General features: G+C 41.8%; 1 protein-coding gene across 1 annotated transcript in view; it reads left to right on the top strand.

The window, feature by feature from the left end:
• Positions 1-10,355, top strand: part of myrfl (myelin regulatory factor like) — a gene marked incomplete at both ends in the record, with an annotated part of 49,467 nt that extends 39,112 nt beyond the window's left edge. The window contains 4 exon segments of the mRNA XM_080022284.1: positions 262-336; positions 5,671-5,782; positions 9,146-9,217; positions 10,266-10,355. Coding sequence (XP_079878410.1) covers positions 262-336; positions 5,671-5,782; positions 9,146-9,217; positions 10,266-10,355 — 349 coding nt within the window.
• Positions 10,356-12,108: the final 1,753 nt, after the last annotated feature.

The following is a 12,108-nucleotide window of genomic DNA, read 5'->3' as shown; positions in this document are numbered from 1 at the left end:
TGATATTAATAATGTGGTACTATTTAATAAATCATAATGTAAACATAGTTTTTCCTCAGAGACTTTGTTCTTTGTCTGTTTAACGATTAAAATTAATAATTGTGATGATCGTGTGATATTAATTAAGTATATATATATATATATATATATATATGTATATATATGTGTGTGTGTATACACATGTATGTATACATTTAATTTGGCCTTGCAGCAACATACAGTGGATTTATCAGGTTAAATGAGTTTGTGTTTGTGTTTCAGATCAGGAAGGCTGAGTTTCGTGATTCCAATCGGTCGACACGTTCCAGTCAATATGAGGATCACACTGATAATGAAGTACCTGTCTGTTTGCCTGTTTGCCTGTCTGTCTCCCTGTATGTCTGTCTACCTGACTAAGTGCCTGCCTGCCCGTCTGACTGCCTGTCTGACTGAATGCCTGTCTGTCTGTCTGACTGCCTGCCTGCCTGTCTGCCTGAGTGCCTGCCTGCCTGTCTGTCTTCCTGTCTGTCTGTCTGTCTGACCACCTGTCTGACTATCTGTCTGTTTGACTGCCTGTCTGACTGCCTGCCTGTCTCAGTGCCTTTCTGTCTCTCTTTTTGGCTGTCTGACTACATATCTGACTACCTGTCTGTCTGACTGACTGCTTGCCTGCCTGTCAGTCTGTCTGACTGCTTGTCTGTCTGACTTCCAGTCTGTCTTACTACCTTTCTGTCCATCTATCTGTCAGTCTGTCTACCTACCTATCTGTCTGACTTTTTTTCTTTTGTTTTTTTGTTTTTTTAAACTTTTGCTGTCAGCGTGCTGGACATAGAACACAGAGTATTTTTTCCTTTGCATCTAGGACAAGAGTTAGTTGCAAGTGGAGTTGAACTTGTCAACCTGCAATGAAACTCTTTATTCATTCTTTAATCAACAACTGCTGCAATAACTCTGTCCTGTGGGACGAGCAGAGCACAGAACCACCACCAAGCCCTCTTTGGAGAACCATCTAAACCTGTTTTTATCTCTAAATAACTCATCACTACTCCAAGATCACCACAGGGGAGACAAATAAACATAGAACCAAACAACATTTACACAAAAACACATTTACACATAAACATTGGACGACAACATGTACTGAAAAACAATTAATTAGGTCCAGGAAAACTAGAAGTACTAGTGGTCCCTTGGCCTCTTCCTGCCATAGTTATGACAGTAAATGAGGGAGGAAAGGAGAGGGATGCCACCAGGAGGGTGTTGGTGTGCATTTAAAGCAGGTGTTGGTGGTGCGTGCGTGCGTGCGTGCGTGCGTGCAAGGGGATGGTATCTCAGGAGGTAGAGCTGGTGGTCTAGTCATGTAAAGGTTGCTGGTTGGATCCCAGGCTCCTCCTGCTAGCATGCTGTAGTGTCCTTGAGCAAGACACGTAACCCCTAATTGCTCCTGATGGCTGCGTCTGTCGGTGTTTGAATAATTGTAAATAGCTTTGGATAAAAGCGTCTGCTAAATGTAATGTGTGTGTGTGTGTATATAAGGTGTCCACCGTTGAGTGTACAGGACTTATCCCAATTGGTTCTGGTGTATAAGGTCGGTATTATCCTGTGGCGCCTCCAAGCAACAGAAAGAGCCACAACCCCCCCCAACCCTGCCGCTGCAGGAAAGCCCTGTGCACCCAGCCACAGAAGAACCCCAGGTCCCCAGAAAAGCCAGAGCACCCCCACGCCTTCCCCTGAGGAGCATAACCCAGTCCCAGAGAGTACTAGGAGACCCAGGACCCCACTTCGGAGTAGGATTTGTGAGTGTATGTGTTCTAAGCTAAAATTCCGGGATGGACGCGAAGCATGCTGGGGCAGGATGGAAACGGGTAAGATCGCAGCTGCCCGCCACAACCCCGCTCACACAGCGGTGTATGAACTGAGTGAGTTTTGCCACTGGGAGAGATAGGTAAAGCACAACCAGATCAACGCAGGGGCACAACAGGCCAGGGAGCGGCCACACAGACCCCCCTCCGGACCCGACCCCACGTTAGCACGCCCACCTCCTGTACCTGGAGGAGCCCAACTTACAGAACATAGGGCGTAGACGGCCCCCCCATCCCCAGCCCGCCCCGAGAGCACCACAGGACAGGTATCCCGTCAGCCCGGTGTGACGACAGGAGTCAAATCTCCACCAGGCTGACAGAGTTGTTGCGATGAATGGGTTTTTAAAGCAATTATGTTTCCTTATTGATTCAGTAAGGAATGGGAGATCAGATATTGATAACTCCTGACATTCTGTTTGTTCAATGTCTCGCCATCCATGACCCAATTGTTGCTCTGGTTGTAACCATTTAATTATAAATTGAAGATAGTTTGCTAGATAGTAATATCTGAAGTTTGGGCTGCTAGGCCTCCACAGTCTTTGTTTTTTTCTGTAGTGTTGCCAGTTTAGTTCTTGGTTTCTTGTATTTCCAATAAAATGTATTGATTATTGAGTCTAGAGTATTAAACCAATGTACTGTTGGTTGCACTGGGGTCAATGAAAATTTTGGTTGTATTATTGTGGTATATTTGGTAGTATTCCTTTTTTCTGCTGCTATCCTACCAATTAGTGAGATGGGTAGGTTGTTCCATCAAATTATGTATTATTCAATGGATTTGAGCAATGGAGTAAAGCTAAGGGTAAACAAATCTGACAGATTGGTGGAGATATCAATACCAAGGTATCTAATATTGCCCGTTGTGATGGTGAAGGGAAGTCTCTGGGTTACAGCATGACAGTCCCCCACACTGAGTGGTAAGACCATGGTTTTAGTCCAATTTGTTGAATAGTCTGAGATAGCGTAGACTTTCAATATAAGATTGAACACTTACGGTAGGGATGATATTGGGTTCTGTAAGTACAACAAAATATCATCTGCATACAAACTGATTTTGTGAACAGAGCTTTCTATTTGTATGCCAACGATATTAGTGTTTTGATGGATGGCTGCCGTGAGGGGTTCAGTAAAGATGGTGAATGATAAAGGGGAAAGTGGACATCCTCGTCTTGTGCCGCATTGTAGAATGACACGCCGTGAAGTATAACCATTGGTGATGACAGAAATGACAGAAAGATGGAGAGTTGTACAGGATTCTGATCCATTGAATGACTTGAATGACTCTCCAAAGCCAAATTTGTTGAGTGTTGAAAAGAGATAGGTCCAATCAACTCTGTCAAATGCTTTTTGGCATCTAACTCTGTCAAATGCTTTTTCGGAAACTAAAGAGGATATAACAGTATTTAAGTTGTTCCTTTGAGAAATGCTTCTTCTCCTTTTTCTTTTGGCTGCTCCCGTTAGGGGTCACCATAGCGGATCATCTGCCTCCAATACCTTTTGTTCTGTGCATCTTCCTCCCTTACACCAACCGCCTGCATGTCCTCCCTCACCACATCCATAAATCTTCTCTTTGGCCTTCCACTTTTCCTCTTGCCAGCCAGCTCCATCCTCAGCATCCTTCTCCCAATGTAACCCTCACCTCTCCTACACGTGTCCAAACCATCTCAATTAGCTATGGTTAATTAGCCAAGGTCAATGCCTCCCTGAGGCACGGGAAAGCAACTGGACCTGACGGCATCCCCCCAGGGGTTATCAAGAACTGCAATCTCGATGACATCACCTTGGAGGTCTGCAACCATGGAAAATGTCATGCCGGAAATATGGTCACTCTCACACATCATCCCGGTGCCAAAATTGGAGATCTCTCAAGACCTGACAATTACTGTGGTATCAGCCTGACCTGTATCATTGCAAAAATGTTTAACCGCATGATTCTAAACAGGATACGGAGTGCTATCGACCATCACCTCAGGGAAAACCAAAACGGGTTCCGAGAGGGTAGAACCACCTTAGCCCAGATCCTTGCATTAAGGAGGATCATTGAAGAGGTAAAGAGGAACAACCTGGCTGTGGTGATGTGTTTCATCGACTTCAAGAAGGCCTTCGACACCATCCACAGAGGAATGATGTTGAGAATACTCAAGGCCTACGATGTTCCTCCTAACCTACTCCGTGCCATAGGGACAATGTACACGGGAACGAGAGCCCAAGTGACAATGCCGGACGGTAGTTTTTTTAGTTGTAGGATGTAGAAAACATTTTTTTAACCTATTTAGCTGTTTTTGAGGTTTGAGGTGCTCGGATGCAGTGAGATGAGTTTCTTGCAGTAGACAGAAGCTGGAGTTCATCCTGGTGAGATGGATTTTGTTACGTTAGCTGGTGAGCCCAAGCCTCTCACAAAGAAACCTGATGGGTGTCATTGAGGTTCGTTAGGGGGTAATGGCACAATGCATCCAACACAATAGCTATACTACTGTGCCCATGTTTTTCCATAGAAGAAGAAACAGTCTTTATTCGTCACGCAACAACAAATGCTTGCACACACACATGCTTTGATGGTGGCCGGTGAAATGGATCCTCTGCATTTGACCCATCCTGGCTTGTCCTTCAGTGGGCAGCATACGTGGACGCGCCTGGGTGATAAGTGTCCAGGTGTGTGTGTGTGTCCATCGCTGGTCAGACGATGATGTGTGCATGTTTTTGGTGGGGGTCCTTACTGACGTGAGGGGGAGGAAACCCCATGTGAGCACGGGAAGAACATGCTAACTCCACACAGAAAGGCTCCTATTTGAGAGATAACCCGCCGGAGCACGGTGCCAACAGCGCCCCAGGCAGGAATCGAACCCAGGACCTTCTTGATGTGAGGCAGCAGTGCAATGCACTGCGCCACCGTGCCACAAGATAAGTCTGGGTTTTCCTCCTTGATATTACTTTTAACTAAGTATTGCAGGAAATATGTAGGGACCTATGTAGCACCTATAATTGATCTCCCGCAGGAATTGGTTGTTCATACCCAGCGTGGTTCCTTTCAGTTCTCGTCCTTTGCTTTTAACGAGATCAATGTGCTTGAATTGTTCAAACTTAGTAATGATGGAGCGGGGACGGTTCCCCAGGCGATATCACAGTTGGTGAACCTGGTGAAGAGTAATCTTCAAGGTGTCCCTGGGGAGTTTCAGGGTGGTGTGGAGGAAGTCTATCATGTTTTCTGGGTACTTGGTGTTCTCTGGGATCCCAGAAAATACTTCTGCATTGGATATCCAGAGTAGTCTTTCATTGTTTCATTTTTTTTTTTAATTTTTTTATTTTTTAAACTCCATCTCTGTTGTGAGACACTTCGCAGGGTTTTTGAGATCTTTCTGCATTCGAGTAGTGCACAAACTCATGCCTGGCTTTGATCACCTGAGATGGCCTCGAGGAGCGGACCAAGCATCCAGCGTCTTGTTAATATCACCCAAGACACTAACCTCTACAGGACTGGATATAAGATCCAGTGTGTCTGAAGCCGAGCCTGCCGTCTTTATGTTAGCTGGATTGTTACGGTCCTGGTCGTCTGCAATCACGTACTCGTTATAATAAAAATCAATACAATCGTTGACGTCCTCCCTGTTGGTTTCTCGCAGTGTTTTTTTAAAATTTATATATATTTGGCAATTCGCGTGGTTATTTGTCCGAGGTGGAGCAGATTGTCGGTGATTTAGTCCATGCAGCCGGGTGCCACCATGTTCGATCTGTTCTCACTTCCGTCTTCTCGCGAGAGCACAGCATACTCCCATCCTCCCACTATCTGTCGACTGTCTGTCTGTCTGTGTTCCTGACTACCTGTCTGCTTTAGTTCCACAGAGCTGCTGGTCATCCATCTGTGTTCTCTGGATGAGTCGTCATCCTGCTCTGCTCTGCTTGACCTGGAGACGGTGACTGGGACCCGCTACCCCTCCAACACCCAGGTCCTCCATTATATTCCATGATCAATATTACCAAAATACCACATGATCAGTAACACATTATACATAATCAATATAATACATGATCAATAAAATAACACATTACCAAAAATATACATGAGTATCACAACACATCACCAATATATACGTGATAAGTATCATAACATATTACCAATAGAATACATGATCAATATTATAACACATTACTAATGTGATCCGTGATTATAACACAAGACAAGCTTTTATAACACATTACCAATCTTAAATGATCAGTATCATAACACATACATGATCAGTATCATAACACATTCCCAGTATTATGAGTGATCAGTATCATAATACTGAAATAAATGAGTGGAATATTGAAATGTATCTTTATAGATGTGTTTTAAAATGAATTGATTGCATGTTCTTGAACTAAGTGACTACATGTCAAGAGCTCTCTTTTCAGTCCTTCCTGACATCAGCACTTTGATAAGGAGGTTCTTCTATCTATATGGTGTGTGTGTATACATTCCTGTAAATGTATGTGGCCATATATATATATACACACACACACACACACACACACACATATATATATATCACACCCCATCTCGGGTGAGGGTAATGCAACCGGACTTTCAAGATCAAAGGATGCCAAGGCACACAGTTTCAAGTACATTTTAACATTTACCCCAAGTGTAGCAACCTTACAGAGAAGAACAACCCAAATATCTGGAAATAGAAAATGAACATATTCAAACCCAATTCTGAAATAGAGCATATTCTAAATATATTCAAAATACTTTGTCAACTAACTTCAAATAAACAATAATCACATAATCAAATACATTAAAATAAAGTCAAATTAAATCAAACAAAACTCAAATGCATTTAACCATGGTTCACAACATAATAGAATAATCACCTCATTAGATATTCAACACTCCCATGGCAAGCTGCGCCCCCGGCTCAGCACAGACACTTCAGGTACCAGACAGCAGACTGTCAAAAAAGAGCGCAACTCGCACCTTATATAACTCATGGCTCCTCCCACTAGACAGGCCCAACCAACAGGGGGATCCGAATGCCGTGGAATCTTTTCAAACCAAACACAAATAAACTCATCTAAATACAACATGCATGTTAAACGTTCATATCAGCTTGTGGATCAGTGTTTCTCAAAGTCAATGTCCATTTAGAAACTGAGCTCGTAGATCCTTGATTGTCCATGATAGTGTCCTCCTATGACACCCCTAACCTTGGTGAAAACATGGTTTGGCCCAATTGGCCCAATCAGTGGCTGGTGAGGTTCCTGACACTACTTAAAGAGTCCACCCCCACCCTGACTCTTTTAGTCTGCGGTACAGAGCCATGGTGAGAGAGATTGTTTGTTTCTTGGATAAAGAGCTTGAATGTGTGCTTGACTGATTGTTAGTTGCTGTTCATACACTACCCATCAATGCGCGCTTATTGATAGGCAGTTAAACAGACAGTGAGAGTGGTCAAACTGTCACAATATACATACACTGATCGGCCACAACATTAAACCAGTGACGGGTGAAGTGAATAACATTGATCATCTGGTTCCAATGGCACCTGTGAAGGGGTGGGATATATATATAATTTTTTTAAATGATTATATATAAGTATTATATATTACATTTATATATGAGGCAGCAGGTGAAGAGTCAGTTGTTGAAGTATAAAAATTGTTCTGGATCTGAGCCACTTTGACAAGGAGCACATTGTGATGCTGGATGACTGGGTCAGAGCATCTCCACAAGCTCAGGTCTTGTGGGCTGTTCCCGCTATGCAGTGGTTACTACCTACCAAAAACTGTCCAAGGAAGGAAGATCGCTCAACCGGCGACAGGGTCATGGGGCCCAAGGCTCATTGATGCGTGTGGGGAGCCAGGTCTAGTCCATCTGGTTGGATCCCACAGAAGAACTACTGCAGCACAGAGTGGTGAAAAGTGAGTGTTGCTATGATAGAAAGGTGTAGAACACACAGTGCATGGCAGCTTGCTGCGTATGGGAGCGCTTACAGTGTCCATGCTGACCCCTGTCCACCCCTGAAAGCACCTACAATGGACATGTCAGCGTTTCAACTGGACCATGGAGCAATGGAAGAAGGTGGAGGTCTGATGAATCACCTTTTCTTCTACATCATGTGGATGGGTGGGGTTAGGGTCCGATCCAATGGAGCATCTGTGGGATGTGCTGGAACAACAAACCTGATGCATGGGGGCTCCACCTCCATTTTCAGGACTTAAAGGATCTGCTGCTAACGTCTTGGTGCCAGATACCACAGGACACCTTCAGAGTCTGGTGGAGTCACTGCCTCCACCTCACAGCTGTTTTGGGGATACGAGGGGGAGCTACACAGTATTGGTGTTATTAGTGGTTTTAAAGTTATGGCTGATTGGTGTGTATGTATGTGTGTGTGTATGTATATATATATATTTATACATGCAGAACATGTGTTTACTCATCATTATTATTTGTATGGCCTCTTAGCAACTCCATGGGGTGACATGAGATCATTTCTTAGCATTTAGGATTACCTGACAAATTTTGAATCCTTTGATTTTTTACAAAGGGAATCTTCCTTCCTTAGAGCATTATGCTTTTTGTTTGAAACATTTATACTGTATATTTATATCACTTTAATATATCTATATTGATCTCCATTGAGACAATAGATGTGGTGGTTGAGTTTCTCCATTTTAACATTCTAGTGCTGTATGAATTCTACTTCCTAACCTTGAAATTGGAACCATGGAATTGATGTGTTAATTTGATTTGATCTTTATGTGAATGTGCAATTTTAAAACAATGTATATTCAATATTTCTCACTTTAAATCTTAAGGTATTTATCCTTTGTCTGTTATCTTCACCCCAAGCCTTATCTTCAGAGACGTCCCCCTTCCCTAGCCCTCTGATCAACTCTAACCCTAAACTATCCTTTTAAAGCCTATAATTCATTCAATCCTTTTTTTGCTATTCTTAAAAAAATATACTTTTTTTGAGCTGATCTCTGCCTTTTCTCAATTGTCTTTAGATATCCCTCTTTTTTATAAAAATATATAAATTAAACATTTATGACAGGTTTCTTAAAGTGGTTTTAACATATCTGAGCATTAACAGTAATGCTCCTTGTATTATTTTTTTGTTGTTATCATTGTTGTTTTCAACCCAGTATTCTGGGGCGACTCCCACTCTGGATTCATCTGTGAGAAATGCTCTTTTCTATTATAATATATGATCAACAATCCCATAATAAATGATCATTAGTTTGATTCTGTGTCATCAAATATTCACACTCTAGTATTTGTATATTGATAATATTTTCTGTTTCATTATTTCATGATTTTCCTCCAGGGGGAGCATGAGTGGTCACTCCACGTCGCCCGTCTGCAGCAAAGTTCCTATCACTTCCGCTCCACTGTTGCTGTAAGGACGCACTACACAACTGACCAGCAGGGCAACTGACCAGCAGGACAACTGACCAGCAGGACAACTGACCAGCAGGACAACTGACCAGCAGGGCAACTGACCAGCAGGGCAACTGACCAGCAGGACAACTGACCAGCAGGACAACTGACCAGCAGGACAACTGACCAGCAGGACAACTGACCAGCAGGACAACTGACCAGCAGGGCAACTGACCAGCAGGAAAACAGACTGACAGAACCATTGACTGGCAGGAACGCTGACTAAGTGACTAGTCAATAGGATAATTGTTGTACATCCTGTCAGTTATGCTTCTGTAGATGACATTATAATATTAGATTAGAAAGAGAAACAGGAATCTGTTAACAAACACTTTTCCAGATCAAACAGGAAGTAGATGTCAGGACTGACAAGCTCATGTTTGTGCACGTGTGTTTGTGTGTGTGTTATTGTATGTGTGTGTGTGTGTGTGTGTGTGTGTGCGCGTGCGTGTGTGTGTGTGTGTTATTGTATGAGTGTGTGTGTGTTATTGTATGTGTGTGTGTGTGTGTGTGTGTGTGTGTGCGCGTGCGTGTGTGTGTGTGTGTTATTGTATGAGTGTGTGTGTGTTATTGTATGTGTGTGTGTGTGTGTGTGTGTGTGTGTGCGCGCGTGCGTGTGTGTGTGTGTGTTATTGTATGAGTGTGTGTGTGTGTTTGTATGTGTGTGTTATTCTATGAGTGTGTTTGTGTGTGTGTGTGTTATTGTATGAATGTGTGTGTGTTATTGTATGAGTGTGTGTGTGTGTGTTTGTATGTGTGTGTTATTCTATGAGTGTGTTTGTGTGTGTGTGTGTGTTATTGTGTGAGTGTGTGTGTGTGTGTGTGTGTTATTGTATGAGTGTGTGTGTGTTATTGTATGAGTGTGTGTGTGTGTTTGTATGTGTGTTATTCTATGAGTGTGTTTGTGTGTGTGTGTGTTATTGTATGAGTGTGTGTGTGTGTGTGTGTGTGTGTGTGTAATTGTATGAGTGTGTGTGTTCCTGTGTGTGTGTGTGTGTGTTTTTCAGGGCCAAGCGGACTGCAGTACTGACCGTCACTACGCGGGGGCACTCTTCACCGACTACACCTTCACCTTCTACAGACACTGCATGGAATGACATGCATGCACACACACACACACACACACACACACACACACACATATACACACAAACACATACACACACACACACACACATTAACACACACGCAAACACACACACATACATTTACACAAACACACACACACACATACAATAAGGGGACGAAGGGGATGGTATCTCAGGAGGTAGAGCTGGTCTTCTAGTCATCTAAAGGTTGCTGGTTGGATCCCAGGCTCCTCCTGCTAACATGCTGTAGTGTCCTTGAGCAAGACACTTAACCCCTCATTGCTCCTGATGGCTGCGTCCGTCGGTGTTTGAATAATTGTGAGTCGCATTGGATAAAAGCGTCTGATCAATGACGAAATGTAAATGTAATAACACACACACACACACACACACACACACACACACACACACACACACACACACACACACACACAGTCGATTCTTTAATCGCTGCAACTTCTCCATTTATTTAGTGTAAAAAAAGGTTTTAAAAGCAGTACAATAGTACTACTATAGTACTTCTCTTACTATAATTTGTGTAGTATGACTAGAGTAAGAGTAGTACTGTAGTATAATAGCAAATACTTTCAGGAAGTACATTTTACCCATGATGCTCTGCTGATCTGAAATGTTTTTGTTATTTTAATGTCAAATTACACGTAGTACAATCACTTTGACTGCAAACTCTGACTGCATCACTCACTAATTAAAGTTATTAAATATTAAAACAATAACTGTTTTCTGTCTTTTGTTGAACACATAACAAACCTTTGTTTCATCGCTTTAATATGTATAATCTGTGTTATTTACACACATACTCACATAAATACATAGACATATATATATATACATACATACACACACACATACATTCATACATATATAAATACACATATACACACAGACATTCATCCATATATACATACATACATACACACATACATACATTCATACATATATACATACACATATACACACAGACATATTAAACATACATACATACATACATATATACATACACATATACACACAGACATATTAAACATACATACATACATACATGCATACTGTGGTGGATGGGATGGCTTGAGCAGCCACACCTAACACTCTTTGGTTGGAATAACAAGCATCAGGTGTGGCTGGTAAAGCCACCCTGGTTTGACATTTTGTATAAATTGCTTTTTTCTACATTTTATGATAGTATAGTATGACATTTTTTGACATTGTGTATTATGAAACTTGTTGTCATTGTATAGTATTAACGTTTTTGACATGGCATAGCATGACATTTATTGACAGTATTGTATAACATCGTATAGAATGACAGTTTTTGACATAATATAGTATCACATTATTTGAACCTTGTTGACATAGAGTACATTCAGTTGAACATTTGTGAGATAGTATAATATTTGTTGTTAGAACACTTTTTAACAGTGTATAGTAGGCCATATTTGACCTAGAACAGTATGTTATTAATATAGTTAGACATTTTTGGACTTTTTTGCATTGACGTGTATATATGTATGACAAGTATAACACTTGACATTGTATAGTATTCAACTTTTGACATGGTATAGTATGACATTTATTGACAGTATATTATGACACTGTATGACATACAGTAGTATAGTATGACAGTTTTCAAAAATGTTTAACATAGCATAGTCTGGCATTATTTTAGTTTTGGACATCATATAGTATGGCATTTATGTCCTAGTTATGTATGACAGTGTATTATGACATTTTTGGACTTTTGACA

This window comes from Zeus faber (genome assembly GCF_960531495.2).
Source record: "Zeus faber genome assembly, chromosome: 21".
Taxonomy (NCBI): Eukaryota; Metazoa; Chordata; class Actinopteri; order Zeiformes; family Zeidae; genus Zeus; species Zeus faber.
This window is presented reverse-complemented; position numbering and strand designations above follow the sequence as displayed.